At 52.4% G+C, this 25,028-nt stretch overlaps 1 protein-coding gene across 1 annotated transcript in view; it reads right to left on the bottom strand.

Annotated features, from left to right (window-relative positions):
• Positions 1-5,522: 5,522 nt before the first annotated feature.
• Positions 5,523-25,028, bottom strand: part of TCF20 (transcription factor 20) — a 94,448-nt gene continuing 74,942 nt past the window's right edge. Inside the window, exons 3-6 of the mRNA XM_054582468.1 lie at positions 20,346-20,439; positions 11,167-11,216; positions 10,113-10,239; positions 5,523-5,711 (exon numbers count right to left, since the gene is read on the bottom strand). Coding sequence (XP_054438443.1) covers positions 10,156-10,239; positions 11,167-11,216; positions 20,346-20,439 — 228 coding nt within the window. The 3' untranslated portion in view covers positions 5,523-5,711; positions 10,113-10,155. The remainder of the gene's footprint in view (positions 5,712-10,112; positions 10,240-11,166; positions 11,217-20,345; positions 20,440-25,028) is intronic.

Here is a 25,028-nt window from a genome sequence, read left to right on the forward strand (position 1 = left end):
AGCCTGTGGCTGCTTAGACACGATGCCCCCGGGGGCTGCTCGCAATGATGCTCAGGACCCCCACCTGGTTGCCTGCCGCCCAGTTTCCTGGGTTTTGGCTGGGGTGGCCGTGTTGAGTTAGAACTGGGGCAGAAGGGGAGGCAGCAGTGTTGTTTAGAGCTCCCTGATCTCCCTGACATGCCAGTTCAGTGGACTGAGGACCCTTTCCTAAGTTTGTTACAAACTGGCCCTTGGACCTCCTAGGTCTGGTGGCCACCCAGGTAATGAATCTCCTTCACTCCTGGGTCCACCTTCCCGACTCGCAGAAATGTGGGGTGTGCACTTCCCCTTGTTGGCTGAGCTTCCTCAAGCTTCGTATAGGATGTAACTGTCCCCAGGGCAGCGGGCCTGCTTCCTCCTCCTCCTCATTTGTCCTTGAACATCAGCTTTCAAACTCTTTCTGGGAGCCAAAGAGTTGGAAACTGAGTGCAGAGGTAATTTCTCGACCCCCTCTCAGGCCTGCTTGAGGACCCTAAGAGTGGATTCTGCCTCCCCTTTGCCTGCCTCCTCCCTGTCCCTGGGCCATATCCCTCTTCAGTTCTGTGGTCCCTCAAGGAAAGAGACAAAGCTCAGTACCACCTCACACCAGAGCGTGCCACCTCCACACTGGGACTGGCTGCCCAGCCACCTTGCTCAGGCTCTTTGCTCAGGCTCTTTGTCCACACAGAGGAGTAATCACACTCTTCAGCACCCTCCTCCTTCAAGAGTAATAAAGGTGGGATCTGAGTTTTTAAATCCGTGAAGCTGGTGGGAACTCTGAAGCCAAACCCACTTAAATTCGAAGACCCAGGAGCCCAGAGGTGGGGAAGAGGCATTGCCTCTTTCCTGCTCACCTCTCTCGGGGGTATGAGAGGCAAGCTCTCCCTCTGGAAGCAGCTGGAGGAGTCCTGGGTCTTGGAGGTGCCCTCCCCCAGTGGAGGCAGGGCTGGAGGAAGCCCTTCCCACCCCATGGTCCCCCAGTTCTCTTCCTCACTCCCCAACAGCAAGAGCACCAGATTCTACCAGCGTGCCTCCAGACATTAGGGTGCTCACGCCTCTCGGTAAAATCCTGCTTGGTGTGTGAATGCTGTTCCTCCTCTCCCCAAGTTCCCACATCACACTCTCCTGCCAGGCCCAGGCCCAGAGGGTATAGCTTGCCGGGGCCCAGCTGGGCCCTCCCTGCATCTTGCCTTGGCCTCGGCTTGGATCCTGTTCCACCCGAGCTGGGCTTCCCAGAGCTAGGTGCTGGGTCGGGGACTCATGGCCGCGGTGGGAAGGCGCAGGCGGGTGCCTGCTGCCGGGTGCTTGTACACAGAGGAGGAGGTGGAGGTCAGAGCCAACATGCCAGGCCGGCCGTGCAGAGACTGCTTTGAGGGCCATGGGGACAATGCCCCAGGCTGGAGCAGGACTTTCTGGGAAGACATCACAGAGGACTTTGGCTGGCTTTGGCACTACAAACCAAGGTGATTTGGCAATGGGACCAAAGCACCCCTGCAGAGTCCTGAGCATAGGAGGTGAGTGGCAGTGGGAGGGAGACGGCGGAGACCTGGGCTTTGCAAGTCTGGCTGAGGACTGGACGGCATGGAATTGGGGGTCCCTGAGCCTCCAGGAAGCAGCAAGACCGGTTTTGAGGTCATGCCACAGACCAGGAGGGCTGGATCCACAGGCACCCTGGGGACTTCTAGGATCTAGCCTATGGCTTCTCTCCTGGCCTCAGCTCAATGCCCCTGTCCCGGTGGGTGGCCACTTTCTACTCAGGACAGGATGGTTAGCGGGGCAGGCAGGATGGTCCGAGTGTCTGTCACGCAGTGACCCTCAATAAATCGCGTTACCTAGCTTTTATTTTGGATGCCATGCTCTCTCCAAGCAGTCATCCTCATGGGAACATGCAGGGCAGTGACAGAGCCTGGGATTCAGGCAATGCCCTCCCCTACAAGGGGCCTGTTGTCTCGGATGGCAGCGAGAAAAAGCTGCAATCACGAGGCCTGTGGCCTTCGGCCATGATTGCATAACCGCAGCTTCTGTTGATGAGGTAGTGGCGTGCCAGGCACTGCTGTTCACTCTGTCCTCCCCACAGCCTTTAAGGTAGGTGGCTTTATGGTCCCCAAGGCACAGAGGAGAGAGAGTCCCTGGAGTCACTCAGGTCAAAGTTACAGAGAGGCATTATGGTCCATTTCAAAGTCTTGCTCTGAGCTACTGCTCTACACTTGGCGTTAAACTTCTATAATGGCCTAAGTGACCGAGATTTATTCTTAGGAACACACTCAGCCCTCCCTCCCTGGGATTCTGCTCTGGTGATGCTGCTGGGGCGACTCCCCGCTCCCGCCCCAGGGACCACGCCTGTCTCAGGGGGTCACCTGCAAAGGGATCCTCTGGACACTGCACTCTGAGGCTTGAGTCCAGGGTAATGTTTGAAAGATGGCGGACCAGAAAGAGCCCGGCCCTGGGACCCCCAGGCACGAAGGCCCAGCCCTGGGTTCCCAACACAATGTAGGGAGCTGACCCTAGTGAGAGTTCTAGAAAACACGGCAGCACCCAGCGGGGCCTCCGGAAAGTTGGTGGCATTTTGCTCGCCTAGCCCCTCCCCCGAGGCTTGGCAGCGCCCGCAGCCCAAACCTCCCAATTCCCGCTCCTCCCTGGGGATAGAAATAAAGGGTAGAACCTGCGTCCAGCTCGTGGGGGCGCGGAGCGCCCGGCCAACTCACCTTACAGCGCTGACTGCGCGGGCGCGCCCGGAGGCTCTGGCTCAGTGGCTGCAGTCCCGCAATGCCGCCGCCGGGGGGCGTAGGAACTCGCGGCCCGGAGCAGCGGCCGGAGAGGGAGTGGGCAGGGCCCGCCTTCCGCTCGTATTAGGGCACAGGGCTTCCGCTTCGCAAGATGAAAGGAAAATTCTGGAGATCCGTGGCCCGACAATGTGAATGTATTAGCACTACTGAGCTGCACTTACTGGTTAAGGTCATAAATTTTATGCTTAAACCACAATTAAAAAATTATTTTTAAAAAAACGAGCGCTACATGCCCATTAGAATTCCCCACCCAGGACACTGGCAGGCGCTGCTGCCAGGGCGCGGAGCCCGGGAACTCTCCTTGGCTGCCGTGGGGACGCCCGCACAATGGCGCAGGCGCTTCGGAAGGTAGGTCGGCGGTTCCTTAGAAACTAAAACATTCTCTTACCATGTGATCCAGCAATCAGTCCCTGGTATTAACTCAAAGGTGTTGAAAATCATGTCCAAGCAAAAACAGTGATGTTTATAGCGGCTTTATTCAAAATTGCCAAAACTTGGAAGCAACCAAGGTGTCCGTCATTAAACGAATGGAAAACTCCGGTAGAGGTATGGATGGATAATAGGAGCACAGAGTTCTAGAAGCACTGAAAACTGTCTACCAAAATGACAGGTCTGTGCTGTATGAGTTCAAACTCAGAGAACGCACAACACAGAGTGAACCCTAATGTAAAGCATGACAATGCTGTGTCCGGGAAGGCTCGCTCATTTTAACCAGTGTATCCCTTATTCTGCTGGGGGCTGTTGGCAGTGGGGACAGCTGTGTGTGGTAGGCCAGGGGGGTCTATGAGAACGTTTTGTACCTTCTGCTCAATACTGCCATGCACCTAAAACTGCTCTAAAAAATTAAGTATTTAAAAAAAAATGCACGGAACTCAGAAGTGCTGGGAGCTGAGGTGAGGAACCCAAGCAGCTGAAGCTGCCAGCAGAAGGTAGAAAGCTGGAGTCGGGGTGGGGGGGGGGGCGGGGGGCGGGGGGCCACACACAGCCCCTCCCCAGCTAAGTCATTTCAGAGGCCAGTCTGAGGAAAGATCTAGGACAATTACAATGCTTCACTAAAGCATCACCAAGTCAAAGGGGGACGGGAGAATAAAAGGCAAAATGACAAAGAATCATTTGCTGTCAGGAAAATATTTTCCTCAAGATGCATATTTTTCAAGTTTTGTGGTTTAGCTCTTGACACCTGAAATCTATCAATTTCACTTGAACTGTGTTAATGCCAAGTTGAGACCAGACAAGAAGCCAAGTAGCTCAAAAAGCCGTCATTGCTATGCAGGTCCTATGGGCCACAGAACACCCACCCACACCTCCACCCCAGCGCAGCGGAATGAGAAATGGACCACACTGCTTGATGCAGCCATTAAAACGAAATTAATCTGCCATTTCTGCAGCCCCAAATTGATGAGCACACAAGAACTCATTTATAATTGCTTATTTCTACTTCACAACATTCCTTCCAGTATTTCTGTTCTCTAAAAAAGTCCATTAACATTGCATTATTTTTTTATAACCTTTAAAATTAATGTTGATTGGAAATATGTTCTCCTATCAACTTAAGTAAATCCGACGTCCCCGCACGCTGGCCGAGCCCCTCCCTCCCCGCGCAGCGGCAGCGAGGCGCCGCCGGGTTGGCTCCTGCGGCAGCAGCCGGGCCGCACTGGCCGCACCCGAGCCGCCTTTGGGGCTGGACTGGGAGGAGGAAGAGACGCATTTGCTTTATAGTAACAGAAGAGGAAACAAGGTTAAAATGAAGTTTATTATTTTTTTTTGATTTTTTTTTTAAATAAAACTGTTTGTGAAACAGCTATTTTATCCCCACGGCAGAGTGACCCCTGAAAGATGCACTAACCCCTTCTTAAGGCCTTAACAAGAATTTTTTTGTACTTTTTTTCTTTTTCTTTTTTTTTAAAACTCAGATATTTAAAAAATTATACACTTTACAAAACAAAACAAAACAAAACAACATGAAGAATCACGTAGCACAGGGCTGCTCCGCGGACAGGCCCCGTTTCCTTTATGAAAATGGAAGCAAAATGAAAACAGGGCTAAGCGGGCGTCCTGGTCGGCGGTGCCCCACACAGCTCGGTCCCCTCGTGTCCCTCCTGCGGCTGATCTCCTGTCCTTCCACCCGGGGGGCAGGGCACAGTGGCCTGGCAGGGGTTCTCACCGGCCACAGTGACCCAGCTGTGACCTCAGGGCACCTGCCAATTTCACCCCCCCAAAAAAGATAAAAATTTTAAAAATAATAAATAAATAGTGTTTCTGGAAATGAAAAAATTTATTTTTGTGTTTAAACATCATTCTCCCACTCTTGAAAACATGGACCGCCCCACTCCCCCCCCAAACCTCCCCACTTTGAGACGAATGAATGACAGAGGACAGCGTCGGTGTGGTTGGTCTGCTCGAACCCTGGGTCTGGAGATCTCGGAATCGGTGTGAGACAGGCTAGCTGGGCAAAGCCACACCCGCGTCCTTTATGAGCATTTGAGTTCAATTTCACATTTAAATTTCACTGTTATTGGAACCAATTTGGAGTTCTTTAACTAGATAATTTTAAAATAGAATCAATAGGGACAGCGCACCTTTCATTTAAACAAAGTCTTTCCAGACTAAAAATAGATTTATATATATATATTTTTATCCCTCCCTTTTAATACCCCCCACCCTTTCCCGTCACCCCACCCTCCCCCCACCCCCCACATTGTCACTATGGAGATTGTGTCCATGGAAACAGCCATTCTGACGTCTCGGGTCTGTCTTTCCTGTGGTGTCTTGGTTAGAGTGTGATGTGAGGACTTGGGAAGAGGAGCGGCGGGCAGGCACGGTGGGCGGGGCGGGGTGTGGCTGCACAGTAGGGCCATTTCCATTCCATCGCGTGTGGCCACCACCTTCTCACCTCCACAGTCTCACCTGCAAGACAGAACAGATGCTGGGTGCTGGGAACCTCCCTGTGGTCCAGCAGCCAGGAGCTGCTGGCCTGGGTGACATCCCAGACCAGGGGTAGAGCTGCCGTTTGGCTCTGGGCCTGGGACACGGCTAAGGGCAGCGATGGCCCGCGGCTGCGAGGGACTAAGACTGAGTGCCCCTCACTGAGTGCCCACCTCCCCAGGGCATGGAAGGAGCTGGGACAGGGAGAGAGCTCCCCGACCCTCCAGGTGGGGGCTGCCCTGGAGGGGGGACACCTCAGGGGGACCCTGGCTCGGGGGCCACCCTCCGAGGGCCTGGATCAGCACTTGGCGGCGCGCCGGCCGAGCACCCCGCCCCCCTGCAGGAGAGCTGGCTCGGGGCCACTCGTGGGGGCTCCCAGTGAGCCAGCTCCGCAGCCTCCCCTGCCGCCCATGTCACCGCCTTCAGCCCAGGCGCCGAGCTCAGAAAGGCCCTGGTGACCCAAGTGGGGTAGACGGGGTTGAACCACTGGCCTCCTGGGGATGCCTCTCAGGCCACTCCGTGGGCGAGGGTCTCCGAGAGACACGGCAGTTTGTGAGGAATTCAGCCCTGAGAGACCGGCCCAGAGCAGCGCGGCATCACCCTCACTCGCCAGTGGCGGCGCTCTCGGCACAGCTCGCCTGCCCCTGCCTCGAACAAGCTAATCCAGGGACAGCCCAGGTGTCACTTGCCCCTTCGATTCCATAAAGTTTACTAATCCGCACAACTTAGGGCGGTCTGTGCGCACTGGCTGAGAGCGCTCTATGCGAAGCGCGCACATGCCGCCCTTGCCAGAGAGATCTGAACTGCCTGGCAGCAACACAGGAAAACAGGAGAACCTTACAGGGACAGCAGGACGATGTCCCCACTTAAACCCCGGGACTCCAGCCACCAGGCCCTGGGGACACAGGCCTGAGCCATCTGGCTGCTCTCAGGATGTCTGTTCACAGTGACAAGTGTGACTCCCCAGGAGGTCATGCCGGCCGTTGCGGTCCACCCAGAAGGAGTCTCCCCGCCGCCCCACGGCTTCCCTGAGCCTGAGGCTGCCAGCAAGCGGGAGAGGAGCAATCTTCTCCGATGCCACCCTAGGGACCAAAGGTCCTTTTGTAAACGTCATGGCAAGAATGGAACTAATGGGAGGCCTGAAACAATGACCGGAGGAGCAATTCTGGTGGGGATATGGGACACCGGTGTGAAAAGACAGAGGCCCAAGTGGCATGCACACCCTGTGAGGCCCTGCTTGTGGCGGGAGCAAAGGGCAGCATGTGCTGCCACCAGCGCTCGGCTGTGTGTGGCTTCCACCCCTACCCTGCCCCTTACCCGCAACAGCAGTTCTCGTCCCAGCCCGCGCCCTCAGAAGGAAGCCCGGCTTCTGGGCCAGCCTGGCCAGGGGCTCTCGCTCAGGGATGGGGGCACATCCTGGCCTTCCGGCCTTGCCGATGGGGACCGCTCCCCAGGTTTGGGTATTAGACCGGCCCAAATACATGAAGCCCCAAATGGAACGGGACCCTAGCTTCTCAGTGTTACTTCTAAAAAACTGCTCCTTTGGTAGGGAGAACAGGAAGAAAATTCTTGAAGCACCTATTATGTGCCAGGCACTCTGCCAGGGGCTTCACAGACATCATTTCATGGTGACACAGAGGCCTGACCCTGTATCCCAGTGGACCTGGGAGGTGACACATGTGGCCCAGAACCACACAGCTGGTTAGCGGTGGGACTGCGGCTCACATCTAGCACAGCTCTTCTGACGGGGCCCCAGGGACTCCGCCTTTGAGCCTCAGTTGCTGCGTGGTCCCAACATGGGGAACACGGCAGGGCCTGGGTGAGTGCACGCCCCAGGGCCAAGGGCCTTGCACGTTCCCTCCGAGAAGATCTCGAGGTTCGGCTGCAGGGGAGCAGGGTCTCGCTTTGCGCAGAAACCTTCCCGCTCGCCCCCTCAGCCGCAGCCCCGTGGCCTCTGCGCCGGCACCGCCTCCAACCGCAGCAGGGGCCCGGGTCTCACTCTGAACCTGTACCGACTGAGGTCACAGCCTAGAGGCAACACTTCTGGGGGTGGGAGCACATGCTCCTTTACCCCCAACTCCCTTGGCACCACATGCCCACTCCATGCAAACAAAGCCCCGGCCCCCGTCCTCGCCAAGCAACCAGCCCAGTGGAGACGCAGGTGACCGTGAACAGATGGCTGGGAGCTGAGGTGATGCTAGGAAGGCTGCAGAAGATCGGAGGGCGTCTCACGCAGGGACAGAGGAGGGAAGGCCTCTGTGAACAAGGGGCACTGATGTCAAGCCAGAGCCTGTCACCTGAGATGGGAGGCAGCCCAGCCTCCGAGGAGCCGGCCACAGGCCTTGGGGCATGGCTAGCACCTGGACCTGGCTCTAGGTGGGGTGAGGACCGCTGAGGCAGAGAAGGGACAGGACTGGAGGGACGTTCGCTAAAGGTCACGCCGCTACCGACTCACTTGTACACCCTCTGCCCCCTCTCTGCCTGCAAAGAGGACCCAATGATGGTGGCTCTTGTCCCCCGCAGGGAGCCCAGATGAATGCTCCTTTTGGGTGGGGGTTATGTCTGCCCCTGGTCACTCTGAGAAGTGACATTTTAAAAAAAGATTTATTTTTAGAGAGGAGGAAGGGAGGGAGAGAGGGAGAGAATCGCTGATTGCTCGCCTCTTGCCTGTGCCCTGACCTAGGACCGAACCCACAACCCAGGCTTGTGCCCTGACCAGGATTTACACCCCAACCTTTTGGTTTGCGGAGTGACGCCCAACCAGCTGAGCCACACTGGTCAGGGGCCTGCAAGTGAATGTTTTGACCCTGACAGACCTGAAACTGTCCACAGTGACAGGCCACTTGTCACTGCGCTGCAGTTTCTTTGGTCAGCAGGGCACAGCAGCGCCAGCCTCTGAGGAGTGACGGAGGCTTCTGTCCCCTGCAGGGCAGGGCTGCCCAGCGGGGCTCGGGAGGGGCGGGTGGGAGGAGATGGTGAACTGCCGCTCCCAAGGAGAGGCCCAGGGCCCTGGCTCCCTCTTCGCCCACACGGGCCGGAATTCCACGGCAAAAACAAACGGCTCCCGACAACAAACAGCTCTTTTCCGAACCGGGCCTTCCAGGGATACTCTTCGTGGTCCACAGGGAAGGAGAGCCGCCTGCCTGGGCTGGGCAGAGGAATCAACGGACAGTGGCAGAGCCTGCCCAGGCGCCATCAAGACTAGGGACACGGAGAAGGGCCAGCAGAAACATCCTTGAAAAGCCAGCCAGGCTGCCTGGCAGGAAAGGACTTGGGCCAGTGGCCGCTGCTGCTGATGGCCCCCATGGCCCACCCGCTCCACTGCTTCCTGTGATCCGACCGCCTGTCCTGTCTTGTCCTCCCTTTCACACCTCAACTCCCTGAAGAAGAGAGAAAACAGCACGGCGACGCCCCATCTCACAGACCCCTGAGAGCGTTGCAGGCACCCAGGGCAGTCGGCAGGGTGCCGCCTAGGAGCCCAAGGCCCCAAAGCCCGCGCTTCCTGGAGGGGAACGCTCCGCCCCAACGGGGAGGGGCAGGGCGGCACCGGCTCACCTGTGGGCGTGGCCACCAAATGGCTGATGCCACTCCCCCGCTCCCTCCTCCCCGCCCCGGGCCCAGCCCGTACTCCTCCAGCCCGGGCTCAGACAGCCGGGGTCCACACAGAGCCCTTCTTTTGAGGAGAAAGAGTCCCTCCAGGGGCATTTCTGGGGCAACCGGGCCCCAATGCCATCCTGCAGCATTGAGCGCCCAAGTCACGTTTGGGTTTTTCTCCCTCTTTACAAGCAGTTTCCCTCGTCCCTCAGCGAGGCGGGGAGGGCGAGGCGCCAGCAGGGGGCAGCAGACCCGCGGCTTCTGAGACCCAGGTCCTGCCATCCCGCTTCCGGGTCCAGCCGCCAGCCCTGACCGCAGCCCACAGCCGCACTCGCGAAGAGCACAACTCAATCCCGGGGGATTTTTAAGAGTAACATGAAACCGGATGCTCCAGTCTACTAAATCTTTAGGAGGATTTTCCTCTCCTTTGTACTTATGTGAAAAAAAAATCCTTCATAGTGTGGGGGCGGGGATTTCAGGTGCTGAAACTTGGGAAATTTTTTGTTTAGAAAATGAAACCCAACCCACCATCAGCGTTACAGATAAAGGACTAATTAGGGAGAAGAGCCGCCGGGCTGGAAGCCTTTCTGTGCCGGGGTCGCGGGGGCTGCGGCGCCCCTGCCCTCAGGAGCACGGCACGCGAGGCCTGATTTCGGAGCAGTCCCCTTGAACCCCACGGCGAGGGGACAGTGTCAGAAGCCCCACAGCGCCTTCCTAAGCAACAACCACACCTCTTCTCCGCCCGGCGGTGGCAGTTCCCACGGCAGCGGCCGGGGCGCGCCGACTCACCTGTGCTTGCTGTACTTTCCATTCCCACGGCACACTGCCCCCCTCACCCCCGCTCCGACTGCTCTGTGCTGAGGCTGCCTTTCGCTGTCTTGTTCTGCAAGGCGGGGAGAGGGCATGGGAGGGGAGGCTGGCGCCGGCAAAGCCCAGGAGGCAGCGGGAGGGACAGAGGAGCGAGCGTGGGGGGCAGGGCGGGCAGAGGGGAGGAGAGCAGCACATGGAAAGGAAAGAAAAAGCAGAGTCAGTATTGAGTGACAAACAGGAGATACTGAGGGTTTTCTGAGGCAAAACATGACCATTAAAAAAGGGAAGTTTAAAAAACAAAAACGTAGAGTAAGTAATAAAGAGAACACTGTAAGTTTGTAGAATCACCTCTGGAAATAATTTTTAAAGAAAAGCATAAGCGAGCATGTTTCAGGAGTGTTTTGAAGGCAGACCTGTCAGGATGACCTCTTTCTAGCACTTTCTGGCCCTACTTGGAGACTGAGGACTGAGCAGCCAGTGACCACCAGGTGTCGCTGTGACCTCAGCCAGAGGAGACAGCGGCTGCTGGCACCAGCACCGGGTTCCTCGTCCATATTGTAAACACACGTGCACTCACGCACGGCCTCTCAGAGCGGCCGCCGCCCCGACCTTTCCCCCTTCCCCGGAAGAGGCTGCCAAGAGACCGCCTCCTGAACCAAGTGGGAACGAGGCAGTGGAAGCCCCTCAACTGCCCACCGTGGACCATGGGTTGTGGAACCTGGAAGAGACCGAGTGTCCCCAAAACCCTGGAGTGAACTCCGTTTCCCCTGGTCTGGGAAACCGCCTTTACTTATGTATTAAGGCCCACAACCAACCTTATTACCTCACGCCAACCTGTGAACTGGGTTTCCATTAAATTAAAGAGGAAATCAGTAGTTTTATTGAGTTTGATCTTCTAATTTCTTGTAACAAACATGGTTCTCTCCAACACACTTCTCCCAGTGCCCCCCATGCCACACGGGGTGCTGACCCCACGCTGCAGGTCTCCCAGGGCTGGGGGCAGGTGAGGGGGCCCCGGGGGGCTGGGACTCACCTTGTGCTTGGGGCACCTCACCGAGAAGTTCTCCTCGTGCAGCAAACAATCTGCAAGACACAAGCATACAGTCAGCTGGAGCTGGCGAGCGCCACAGATGGGGGGGCCGGGCCTGCCAGGGCCGTCAGGCAGGGCGGCGAGCGGTCCCTCCGCTGTGATTTCTAATAGGAAAACAGCAGAGACACCCCAAGTAAACTATGGTGCCCCCAACATAATGAAGTACCACTTAAAAATTAACATTTCAAAATAGTTAAAGGTGTATAGAAGCACTCGTGATACGAAATCACTTGAAAAACCAAGATACATAAATGTGTGAGTACAATCCTAATTTATCAAAATGGTTTATATGCATTAAAAAAGAACAAAGGAAATCTACCAATTGTGACAGTGGTTCTTTGGGTAGTAAGATTATAGATGGTTTAATTTTTTTCTGTATTCCCATCATGTTATCATATTGTTTTAATAATCAGAAACAATCTTCAGTCCGTGGCCGAGTAGCTCAGTTGGTTAGAGTGTCATCCCAATAGGCCAAGGACGCAGGCTCCATCCCCATCAGGGCACATACAAGAATCAACCAATGAGTGTGTAAATGAGCGGAGCAACAAATCGATGTCTGTCTCTAAGATCAGTTTTTAAAAAATCTCCTATAAATGTGGTTTTAAAAATCTCCCATTCTGGGCTCGGCCCCTCACAGGCCCCAGCACAGCATCGGGTGAAAGCGCTGTGCCCGGAGGCACAGCTTCCCTGCTGCGCACAATCTTGAGTCAGGCAGGAGGGCCAGGCCGCGAGCCCACTGCCCCTTTGCCCGCAGCCCATGGAATCCGGAGAAGCCCTCCTATGAGCTGCACAGTCCATGCTGAGTGCTTCAGAGGAGAGAAGCCCTGCGAGGGGCTATGAACTCTTGGAGGGAAATGATGCGTCCCCACAGCTGGCACGGCGACAGCGGCCTCGACGGCAGCCTCCAGGCGAGTCGGGCTCCACGGCACAAGGGCGGCGGAAGGCGCAGGCGAGGAAATCTCATTAATGAGTCCACGCTGCACGGCAGCTCCCGGAGACCGACAGCCAGGTCACCAGTGCAGGATGCGGTGGCAGAATGCTAATAAATATTGATCGCACATTCTCAGATTGCTCTCAGGCACCGTGGCTGGAGGCAGCCATGGTACTTAGCCTTGTTAAATTTGCAATTTAACTCGGGTTTAAATGGAGGTCCAGATTAGCAGCCTGAGTATACCCACAGATTTCATGTGAAATGGTAAAAAAGGAAAGGAGCACACACACACAGGGAAGATTTTGAAGTCTTCCTATCCTGAACAAATCAAAAAGGCCCTTTCCTAGCTTGGTTTAGGCCCGCAGCATCCCTCCCTCCCTGTGGAGTCCTGGAGTATTTAAGGGGCCAGCCAAGGGCCCTGGCTCGGCCAGGCCTGCTGCCCTCCGCGCCCCTCTCCGCAAGCACAGAGCGCGGCAGTACACGAAGCGCGGAATCTGAAATCCGCAGGCACACGGCATGACCAGGGCGCCCACTGCAAATCTGCCGGAGAGAGCGCCTCTGGGCGGCAAGGCGCCGACTGGCACTCTGCTTGCTGGCAGAGTCTCTAGTTTGGGCCAAAGAGAATGGCAGAGCCCACGTGGGGCGTGGCCACACTTATGCCACAGTGGTTTTCAGAAAGGAGGAGGGGACAGTGGCACTTGGCAAAGGTGCACCAGAAAAGCAGGGGTGCCTCAGTCCCCCTCACAGCCATAAAGAGCTACGATGGACCATTCATCAGTACAGTATGTCTCAAGTTAGGGAACGTGCTCCCTTTAAGGTAAAACAAAAAAAGAAATAAAACAAGGTAAGTACACACTAAAGGTAACGTGGAACTAACGCCAGCTACTTCTGGAAATGGAAGTCCCCTAAGCAAATCTGCCAGGCAGTGCCCACCTCTGGCAAGGTCTACCATGCAAAACCCCCGCGGACAAGCGCCTGCGTCTGTTCTCGCCACGCCCACAGGCCGCCAAGAAGGGCAAGTCCAGTTCCTGGCGGGGTGAAACCCTGGCTGGGGAGCTGACACCTAGAAGGGCGGTAAACCCCTTCCGAGGCCTCTGAACAGGCGCCCGGCCCCGCAGCCTGTCAGCCGGCCCCGCGGCGTGTTCCCGTGAAGCCCTGGCCGGTCCCGCGCCGCCTGCGCAGCAACGGGCCTCGTCAGCACTCCCACCATGGAGTCCAAGCAGATGGCTTGCTGGGCCATCACACAAGGATGTGTGGTCAACAACACATACTTGAACAGACTCACAGGGCTGTCTGGTCAACAAGATGGCTTCCAGATACACAATCTCAACAGCGTGAAGGGTAAGCTCACTTCTCTCCTGGAGCTTCAACAAAAGAAGACTCTGTGGAGCCCCTCCTAATGCCATGTGGAGACCCATGCGCCCACACCGCCCCGAGGCTGAGGACGGTGAGCACAGGGACGGAGGCCTAACGAGCGCACCCCGGATGCGCCAGGCCCCAACCCTGCCTCCAGCTCACCTACAACCCACTTGGAGCTATCAGCCCTCGTCTGGCCTGGACCCGGGCCGGACCGCGGCCTCGCCCTGCCTCACTGAGGGCAGTAACAGGCCAGGAGCAAGGAAGGCCCCAGAACTGGCTTCTGGGAGGCTGAGTGGTGTCTCCAGGGAGGGGCCAGACACTCATCACTCCTAACGACACACCCAGTGCTGAACCCCGGCCTGTAAGATCCCAGCTCCCAACGTGCTCAGGGAGGGCAGCGCCAGGCAGCTGCAGGGGTGGCTGCAGCCGTGGGCTTCCCAGCTGTGCTTCCTGGGTGGGTCGGGGCAGAGCCCCTTCTGGGCACGGGTCCTCTTGCACAGTGCAATTATTAATGAGCCAGCACAGAGCTTTTTTTCCTTTGGTCTTAATTGTTGTGGCTCCTTGCATTGAATACACTAAATCTTTTTTTTTCTTCCTTTCTTTCTTTCTTTCTTTCTTTCTTTCTTTTTTTAAACCAGAGCTCATGTTCTTATTACTGCATTTCCCGCCTGGAGCCAAAGCTAGTGCCTGAGACGTAACAAGCCACACAAAACAGCTAACCATGGTGTTAGAAACGTGAGTGTGTGTGTGTGGGGGACAGGGCGGTGGCGGGGCGGGGGTGGCGGGGGAACTACGGGAGCCACAGAGCCTCAAGCAACAAAGATCCTGTTTCCATGGAGATGTCCCCAGCAATCAAAGTTTCCCTGAGACAGCAACAGGTTTGAAAGGTCTGGGTGGTGGGCTGTAAGGCAGAGGTGAAAATGCTCAACTTTCCCCTACTCCACGCAGAGATAAGGGGCTCTTAGACCAGGGGCTTATTTTTGTTATAATTAGAAAGAACGTCAACCAGTGAAAGCCTTTCCTGGAGGCAAAGGTCCTTGCACACAGAACAGAATCCTGAAGACCCCCGGGAGGGACAACTGCAAGTACCCACCCCCAGGGCAGCACAGGCCTCTGGGTCATGGTGACTCGGGTCATCAAAAAGACCCATAACTGCCCAAGACACAGTCACCTGGTAAAGCTGCTTCTTGGGCGCCAGCGCTCCACTTGGAGGAGGGTACGCGGCCGCCAGGCCAGCAGAGCCAGGGGCCAGGGCCCTGTTGACCCAGGCAGCTTCCCTCTCGCTGGACACTCGGCCACCAACTCTGCCAAACAGGGATGTTACCTGCTTACCTGGGCAGGCCACACAAGACAAGCTCAGACAGAGAGGGACAGATGCCACCTGCTTACTGTCCTCCAGCTGGTGAGGCAGCCCCAAAGGGGAGGAGAAGAGCTCCACCCCGTCCCCAAGCCTGACCAAGGTGGCACCAAGCCACGCGCTGTCCAGCTGCCAGCCACACACAGCCAAGCACATTCACGTGTAAATAAAATAAAAGGCACGGCCCTTCATTCCTGCCACATTTTGGCCCCCAATGGTCACCTGTTGCTGTGGCTTCTGCACTGGAGGGGCAGCTTGAGAACACACACAGTTCTGTCAGGCAGCGCTGCTTAATCCCGGAGGGACGCCCAGGAGGCCGCCGGAGCCCAGCTCTGCGGACAGGGGGCCCGCCTGCCCTCGCCTGACTGTCCTGGGCAGAGCCTCAGCGCAGGAGGCCACTCCTTACCCGGCAGCCGAGTGGGACCGCCGCCTCTTGCGGTACTCTCACATGGAGCTTACAGACAACCGCCAAAAACACAACACCCAGGAATCTTCATTTAAAGCCACAAAGCTTAAATTAGGAAATAAAACAAAACATTATGATGTCAGGGTAATCTCATGAAAATGAGAAAAGGGCAATGGTGGGATCCTGAGAGAGAAGGACTTAGTGCTGTTCTACAGAATATGCCAGACCACCGCCTGCGCCCCCCGCCCCCCGTGAAGTACAGCTTAGACTCAACATGGAAACATTCAGGGGAAGAAAGAAAGCGAGAGGGACAGACTAAAACCCACACTTCCTGGACTGACATTAAAGGGGCCTTGGGCACCAGCTGCCCTTCAGCGCACGCAAACACACATTTTTATGAGAATCTAACTTTGGCGTATTACCTCTCTGTACCTTTCTTGTATGTGTGTATTTTTTTTTTAGGCTGCTTCTCCTTCAGAAACTTGGAAATAAAAGAAGAAAGAGGAAGGAAAGGAGGGACAGAGAAGGATGTGGAAGGCAGGGGCCGTGCTTGAGGAAACACGTGACTGTGCTGGAGGGAGGGGTGGATGAGACGAACTCAGATTCTGCACTCTGTGCCCCCCACCCCGTACCTGCTTCCATTGCCCAGTCGGCCACGCCCCCTCCCCTCTCCCTGCCAACCCACATCAAACCCCACCTCCTAAGACAGCACAGCTGCTCCCACAGGAAGTCATGCTCCCCTCCGAACCCGAAAGTCTCAGAGCAAACAAGCACCAGGCTGCTTGGTGCACTGTTCCTCTCTCCATTTTTCTCTCTCTCCTTCCTGACTGCAAGCATTACTGGAGGGAGAGCTGGTGAAGGTCTCAGACATGCCTAATGCTCAAAAAGGAACTGGTGAAAACGTCCACTGAAAGGACAAGAACTTAGAGGAAAAAGAAAATTCTCCCAGGCTGTTGAAGCTCTGAGTCAGAACTCAAGTGTTCTGCATCAATCACTGGATGGTACTTCGTGAACAAAAGGTTTCTCTTCGTTCAGTAATCACACAGCCAAACACTACTCTGATCATCTCAGTGGGCTTGGAAAAAATGTTCGGCAAGATGCAACACCGTTTGTGATACACACGCTCTACAAACTAGGAACAGAAGGGAGCTTCTGCGGCTGCTCAAGAACATTCATGAAAAACCACAGCTACCATCACATTTGGTGGGTCAGAAACAAAACAAGGGGTCAGCTCCTGCTGCTTCTGTCCAACATTATACTAGAAGTTCTAATATAATAGGGCAATTAGGCAAGGGAACAAAAAGGCAACTGATTGGAAAGAAGTAAACCTATTTGCAGATAACATAACTTGAGTATGGAAACCCACTAAAAAAGTATAATAACTAAATCAGGACTTCCGGCCAAGATGGAGGTGTAGGTAGATACACCTTGCCTCCTTGCACAACCAAAAGGACACAAACTGATTTCAAAACAAAAAATAACCAGAACTGCCAGAAAATCAAACTGCATGGAAGTCTGACAACCAAGGAGCTAAAGAAGAAACATTCACCTAGACCAAAAGCAGGGGTGGAGACAGGCAGCCGGGGTGGAGAGGACACAGGGCAAGGCAGCAGAGAAACTGGGGGACCGGGCAGGCGAGGTGGCAGTTAGAGGACTGGGCAGCCCCACAACTGTGTGCGGATAAACCAGGAGGAACAGCAGGGGAATGAGACAGACTGGGCGACCCCGGGTTCCAGCGCGGGAAAAGAAAACCTCAAAACCTCTGGCTGTAAAACCTATGGCGGGGTACAGCAGCAGGAGAGTCCCAGCCTCACAGGAGGGTCCGTTAGAGACCTCCAGGGTCCTAGACTGTACACAAGCCCACTCACCCAGGAATCAGCACTGGAAGGGCTTGATCTGCTTGTGGGTAGTGGGAGAAGTGACTAAAAGCTGGCCAGCTGAGCAAGCGATATTGTTCCCTCTCGGACCCCTCCCCCACACACAGCATTACAACGCAGCAACCTGGGTTGCCCTGCCCTGGTGAATACCTAAGGCTCCACCCCTCCCAACGTCCCACTGAGACAAAGAAATGTGGCCAAATCAAAGAACAGATCAAAGCTCCAAAAACAGAATTAAGCAATGAAGAGATAGCTAACCTGTCAGATGCAGAGTTCAAAACACTGGTAATCTGGATGCTCACAGAAATGGTAGAGTATAGTCACAAAGAGGAAAAAGTGAAGGCTATGCAAAGTGAAATAAAGAAAAATATACTAGGAACCAACAGTGAAGGGAAGGAAACCGGGACTGAAGCCAAGGATTTGGAGAAGGAAGAAATAAACATTCAACTAGAATAAAATGAATAAGCAAGAATTCAAAAGAATGAAGAGAGGCTTAGGAACCTCTAGGACAACTTTAAATGTTCCAACATCCGAATCATATGGGTGCCAGAAGGAGAAAAGGAAGAGCAAGAAATTGAAAACTTATTTGAAAAAATAATGAAGAACTCCCCCAATCTGGCGAAGGAAACAGACTTCCAGGAGATCCAGGAAGCTCAGAGAGTCCCAAAGAAGTGGGACCCAAGGAAGCACACACCAAAGCACATCATAATTATATTACCCAGGATTAAAGACAAGGAGAGAATCTTAAAAGCAGCAAGAAAAAAGGAGACAGTTACCTGCAAAGGAGTTCCCATTAGACTATGAACTGATTTCTCAAAAGAAACCTTGCAGACAAGAAGGGGATGTAAAGAAGTATTCAAAGTCATGAAACACAAGGACCTACATCCAAGGTTACTCTATCAAGCTAAGCTATCATTTAGATGGAAGGGCAGATAAAGTGCTTCCCAGATAAGGTCAAGTTAAAGGAATTGATCATCACCAAGCCCTTATTATATGAAATGTTAAAGGGACTTATCTAAGAAAAAAAGAGATCAAAACTAGGAACAGTAAAAGGACAACAAACTCGTAACTATCAAGAACTGAACCTACCCCCCCCCAAAATAAACTAAGTAAACAATCAGAACAGGAACAGAAATGGAGATCAGAGGGGAGGGGGAGGGCAAGAATGGGGGGGAGGCGCAGGGAATAAGCAGCATAAACAGTAGGTGCAAAATAAACGGGGAGGTTAAGAATAGTACAGGAAAAGGAGAAGCCAGAGAACTTATATGCACAACACATGGACCTGAACTAAGGAGGGGGACATGCTGGTGGGAAGGGGGTGCAGGGTGGAATGAAATAAAAGGGAGAGAGAAATGGGACAACAGTAATAGCATAACCAATAAAACATATATTTAAAAAAGTATAACTAAATCAATGACTTGGGCAAAGCTGCGGGACTGAAGAGCAATATAAGAAAATCAATTGCATTTCTATACACTCACAATGAACAATATGAAAATTAAATTAAGAAAATTCCATTTAAAATCACATCAAAAATAAAAAAATACTTAAGAATAAATTTAACAAAAGAGTGAAACTCTTATACTCTGAAAACAACAACACCCTGTTAAAAGAAATTAAAAACTGAAGTGGAAAAACACCTCATGATTATGGGTTGGAAGACAGACTACTGGTAAGACTGCAACACTCCCTACTCTATCTGCAGACTAATGCAGGCCCTATAAAGGTTTCAATGGCTATTTTTTACAGAAATCAACAAGTGGATCCTAAAATTCATATGGAACTGCAAAGGACCCAGAATAGCCACAACAATCTTAAATAAAAGGAACAAAAACGGAAGACTCACACTTCTCAATTTCAAAACATGCTACAAGGCTACAGTAATCAAGACAGGGTGGGCTGAAGAAAGTCCAGAAATATCGGCACATACATCTCCAGTCAATCAGTTTTTGACAAAGGCACCAAGATTACTGAAGGAGGAAAGATTCGTCTTTTCTATAAATGGTGATGGGGCAACTGGAATCCACATGCAAAAGAGAGAACTGGACTCTTGCTTCTTACTATGTATAAAAATTAACTCAAGGTGGATCAAAGACCTGTGCAAGGACTAAAACTGTAAAACTTGGGGGAGAATGTATAGGCATAAATCTTTGTGATTTTGGATTACGCAATGGTTTCCCAGATATAAGGAAAAGCAGCAAGTAACGAAAGAAACAACAGATAAACTGGATTTCACCAAAGACACTCAACACCATTAGCTATCAAGGAAATGCAAAGCAAAAGGACAAGATCCCACTTTACACCGCTGGGACGGCTGTGGTAAAAAGTCACAACCTATGTGCCGGCAAGGACACAGTGAGGACACGCAGAAACCAGACCGACCGCTGCACGGAACATGAAATGGTGCGGCCACTTTGGAAAACAGTCTGGCAGGTCTTCAAAAGGTTAAACAGAGAGTTACCATACGACCCAGAAATTACACTCCCAGGTTTACACCCAAGAAAACAAAAACATTACATCTGCACAAGCGCTTGCATGTGAATGTCACAGCAGCATTATTTGTAATAATCAGAAAGTGGAAACAACTAAATATGCATCAAATGATTAGCTATAATTTTTTAAAAAGGTATATCCTTATAATATACTAGTGTTTGGTAATAAAAACGAAGAGTTGATAACATGCTACAACACACATCAATCTGAGAAACACTGTGCTAAGGAAAAGAAGCCATGTATCAAAGACCATGTATTGTCTGATGCCACTTATATGAAGGTCCAGAATAGACAGGTCCATGGAGGCAGAAAGCAGATCAGCAGTTGCTCAGGGCTGAGAGAGGAGGCGACAGGAGATGAGGGGAGGGCACTCAGAGCTGGAGCACGCAGGGCTTCCTTCTGTGACGGTGAAAGGTCCTAAAATTGACTGTGGTGATGGCTGCGTATCTGTGAATATACTAAAAACCACTGAATCGTACACTTAAATAGGTGCCCAGTGTGCATCATATGAATAAAGCTGTTATTTAAAAAACATTACCCCACTTCACTCCTTTTTATTCTCCTATCTCCATCCCTTCAGAATTTACAAACAACAGGGTCAGAAGCGACAACAAGAACTGTAATGAGGGGAAAGGAGACAGAGCAAGCATCCGTGCCACGCTTCGGACGCTCCGACGAGGGTCGGCGGCCCCATCTTACCTGCGTCAATGGCACACGGGTAATGGTAGCGGAAGGAGCAGCCTTTGTTGTAGCAGCCCAAGGTGGCGCCTGCCTCCTGGCAGTGGGAACATTTCTGAAAGGAGAGAAGTCAGACATGTCAGCACCCAGGCTCAGCCCTCTCTTCCAGGCTGTCCCCTGACCACGAGTCAGATGTCAGCATGTGTCCCTGCAGTTACGGCAGTCCGTGGTGGCAGGAGGTGCGGGTCGATTTCTAACTGCCACTCACTGCCCATACGGGGAGGCGACCCAGAGGCGACGCACAATTCAGGGCAGGCCTCACAGCTGCCCAGACACAAACCCGACAGAACCGCGCAGGGGGCGCTGCCGCCCCTGGTGCTCGGCAGCCCTCCCAGCCACCACCGGCCGGTCCCCCACTCTCCTCACCCCCACGCCACCTTGCACTGCCTGCAGATCCCACCTGTTTATTTCTGCTGTGCAAGTCTCGGGTAGAAGGGGAGGGTAAGATAGTAGAGTTATATATAGGCCTTTCAGAATTAAAAGTGGAATTTGGTTTCCAGTTCTTATATTTATAAGATTTTATTTTTATTCTGCTTATCCCAAATGCCCAATACAAGTATATTTCCCTTTTCAGAAAATATGGGCTCCTGTGAGCAAATGGTATTTTTATACACAAATCCTATTTTAAATGCACTAGGAAACCTGCCATGAATTTCTGGCCAAGTGAGGCATTATTTTGTAATTGAGATCTCCTCCTTAAATGGTCAGGTTTTCTCAAAGCGGGGCCCTTCTCCATCATCCCTCTGAAGTGGCCGCTGTGAGCATAAGAAATGTGTCCTCCCACAAAAAATAAAAAAGAAACAAAAAAAGGGGAAAAAAAAAAAAAAGAAAATGTGTCCCATCATGGATAATCGTATTTGTAAAAGCCAACCGCAGCGGCCCGCTGGGGAAGGATGCAGGCTCTTCTAAGGCTACCTGGAAGATATCAGCACTTGTTCCTGATTCGAGGAAAAATGAAATACAAGTGATCCCTAAGCAGTTATACTTATGGAAAGGGCTCCCCACACGCCATACCCTGCCCAGGTAAAAGGCCCTGGGGGCAGCCCGGCAGGGGCAGCGCGCCCGCGGCCCGCAGCAGTCAGGAGCACCTCGCCTCCAACCCACGCGGCGGCAGCAGGAGGGCAGGGGGCTGGACAAAGCCCTGCAGTGCTGACGCTGCAGGTAAAATCACGCCGCCGCAGCCTGAGGGCTCACCAAGCATCGGGCATTGCTATACTCGAAGGGCATGGACCAGCTCATTCAGTCCTCACAACTACCCTGAAGCACCAGATGGGGAAGTGACCTGCCCCACGTCACAGCTGATCTGGGCTGACCACTCCTGGCATCCTCCAGAAGCAAGTGGGGCAGGAATGAGCTGAAAGACGGGGTCCTTCTAGAGCGTCACTTCCTCTCAGAAGCAAGTATCTTTCTGGGTGCATGTACCCTCACGCCCTTGCCAAGCAATAAAAGACTACTTGGCCTGGAGTAAATCAAGGACAGCTGGCGTCATTTTGGGGAGCCATAGGCTTCATCTACTTTTGTCAGAGCCACCAGGCACCTGCAGAACAGAAGGATTCACACCACCTGGAGGAGCAAGGGAGACTCAAACTGTGGTGGCCGTGTACGAACCGGTGTGTCAAGTGTTTCTAGCAGGAAAGTCTGCAGGAAAAGGAGCTTCTGGGAAAGTTTCGCCCCCCCTTGTAAAAACAGGAGGCAAGAACTGGCCATCTTCTTGCTTGGCTTCCACTGGGTTGACCAAAAAGTTTGTGACTTTTATTCCACAAGATGGCTCTAAGTAGTGCTTAGCTGTCTTTAACTTCATTCAAAACAAGTTCATTAGATTGTATTGTGACAACTGTCATACCCTACAAAATTGACAGCTGTCAATTTTGATGGTTAAAAAAAACCACTGAAATTGGTGAATTTTTGTGTAGCCATTTTCATACTGAAGATGGAAGAAGATATGCACCATTTTTGGTGTATTATGCTTTATTATTAAAAAAAAAGTAAAAACGCAACCAAAACGCAAAAATTTGGGGCATGTGTGGAGAAGGTGCTGTGACTGACTCAAAGTGTCAGAAGTGGTTTGTGAGGCTTCTTCATGCTGCTCAACATTTTGGCCAAATAACTCTTTGCTGTGGGGCTGGTCTCATGCATGGAAGTTGTTTAGCAACACCTGTGGCCTCTGCACACTAGAAGCCAATAGTGGGACATAGACGACATACTCAAAATAGCCAAATCAATAAAGTTATTGGTGAAAATGAAAAATGAGTCTTTTATTTTATGAGTAAAACTAAACAACTCTTTGGCCAACCCCACATGATGAGACAGATGGTGAGATCTCTTGCCACCATCCCGTCATGAGAGGACAAGTCTAAATACAAAGCCCGACCCACTGAGGACAGCAGTGGCAAGACAGAGAGATCCTGGGCACACTGTGACACTGCTGAGCATGACCCTGACCAACCCGAGGACCACCGCATCTCCAGGCTGGTTAGAGGGAGCACATTAAACAAGCAAATCACCTTCTAGCTTAATTTTGTAACTTGCAGCTGAAGTGTCAATACAGGACAGGACTGGGTATCTGAGGCGCTGCTGTGCCAGGGCTCCAGGAACTACGCAGTCCCTGGTAAGTGACGCTACCACTTCCTACCCATGTGTTCCTGGCCAAATTCCTAACCTTTGTTTCCTCAACAGGCAAACAGGGACCTAATCACACTGTCTACCTCATAGAGACACTGTGAGGTTTAAACGTGTTACCCCAGGCTTAGGACGGTGGCTGGGTCCAAAGTTGCTCAGTAAATGTGACCAACATGACAACGTGCCAAACACATACCAGACGCCCCACACAGACCACCTCCTAAAAGCAACGTGTGGAGCGGGCCTTCTCATCACCTGCGTTTACAGACAGGAAAGAGAAGTGACCAAGCGCATGTGCGCACAATGTCCACTTCCTTCTTGCCTCAACCTATGCCCCTGTCCCCTGCAGGGCTTCCAAAGCTCTCTGCCCTGGAATCGCCCACAGACCACAGGTCCCATCTTTTTCATAAAGAAAGCAAACTCATTTACCTAACTCCAAGACTTGCTACTAAAAACACAGTCAGTTTACTACACTGCATTCAGAGAAAAAAGATGCTGCATGGTGTAGTAGAGCCTCAAGAAAGAGCCTTGAAGAGTTTAGTTCGGTCATTCTCAAGTGTGGTCCTCAGACCAGCAGCACCTGGGGACTTATTAGAGATGCAAATGTGGGGACTCTGGGAAGATGGCAGAGTAGCCCCAAGCACCGGCTCCCCACCTGGACAACAACTGCACCGGCAGAACCTGTCGCATGTGACTATTCTGAAACTCTGGAGTCTTTTGCAGGGGTGCAACCCCAGGGAGAGGCCTGGATGGTGATCTGTAGTTCATTTCGGTCAGTTTCACCCTTAGCACAGAGGCAGCCAGCGCCAATGCGCAGGAGCAGGGCGGGCAGAAAGAACCCGGCCTCCTGGTGCCGGGGACCTCCGGCTGCTGCCGCCAGTCGTGGTGGTGGAGACAAAGACGCAGATGGCCATTGTTGTGAAGTGACTTCTGGGGATTTAAAAGAGAGGCTCTATTGCCACCACCCCTTCATTTTTTGCTTTCTCCACTTTTGGGTGCCAGATACTAAAGACCACAATATTCAAGAACTGCATGTACAGGGAAAATTAGAAAGTAACTGTGCATTCCCAGAGAGAGGCTCAGGAAAGGCCTGGGAAGACCTAAAGTTTACGCCTCAGGCTGACTTTAGGCACAACAGAGACCATATATAATAACAAATTCTGGGGAAGAAGGGAGATCTGGTTCCCAGAGTTATCACATTATTAGATTCAAATGTCCAGTGTTCAACAAAAAACTCACAGGCATCCAAATAGGAAAGTTAAGTCCCATTCAAAGGGAAAACAAAAATCAACAGAAGCCATCTTTAAAAAAGACCTAATGGCAGATACACGAGACAAAAGACTTTAAAAGAACTGTCTTAAAGATGCTCAAAGAACTAATGGAAGATGTGGAAAAAATTAAAAAAAAAAAAAAAAGAAAAAGTGTATGAACAAGTGAAAACATAAATGAAGAGGTAGAAAACCTAAAAAGGAACCAAAAGAAATTCTAACGCTGAAAAGTACAGTAACTAAAATAAAAATTCACTATATGGATTCAAAGTGAGATTGGAGCAGGCGGAAGAAAAGAACCTGTGAACTGGAAGATAGGAAATCACTGAGCCTCAGGAACAACAACAAAAAAGGCTGAAGACAAGTGAGCAGAGCCCACGGGGCCCGTGGGGCGCCGTTACGCAGACCGACCCAGGCCCATGGCCGTCCTATAAAGAGGAGAGAGAAAACGGCAGAGATAAGCTCTGAAGAGACAATGGCTGAAAACTCACCAAATTTGATAAAAGACATGACTATAAACACCCAAGAAGCTCAAAGAACTTTTCAAGTAAGATGGATTCAAAGAGAACCAAGACACATAATCAAACTCACAAGAACCATAAAAGACAGAATCTTTTAAAATTTTTTTATCCTCATCCAAGGACATGCTTATTGATTTTAGAGAGAGGGAAAGGGAGGGAGAGAGAGGGAGAGAAAGATCAATGAGTTCCTTCTCACATGCATCCTGATGGAGGGCCCAACCGACACCCTAGGCATG

Source organism: Pteronotus mesoamericanus, unplaced genomic scaffold (assembly GCF_021234165.1).
Source record: "Pteronotus mesoamericanus isolate MK-2021 breed Mesoamerican mustached bat unplaced genomic scaffold, CSHL_Meso_final contig_702, whole genome shotgun sequence".
Taxonomy (NCBI): domain Eukaryota; kingdom Metazoa; phylum Chordata; class Mammalia; order Chiroptera; family Mormoopidae; genus Pteronotus; species Pteronotus mesoamericanus.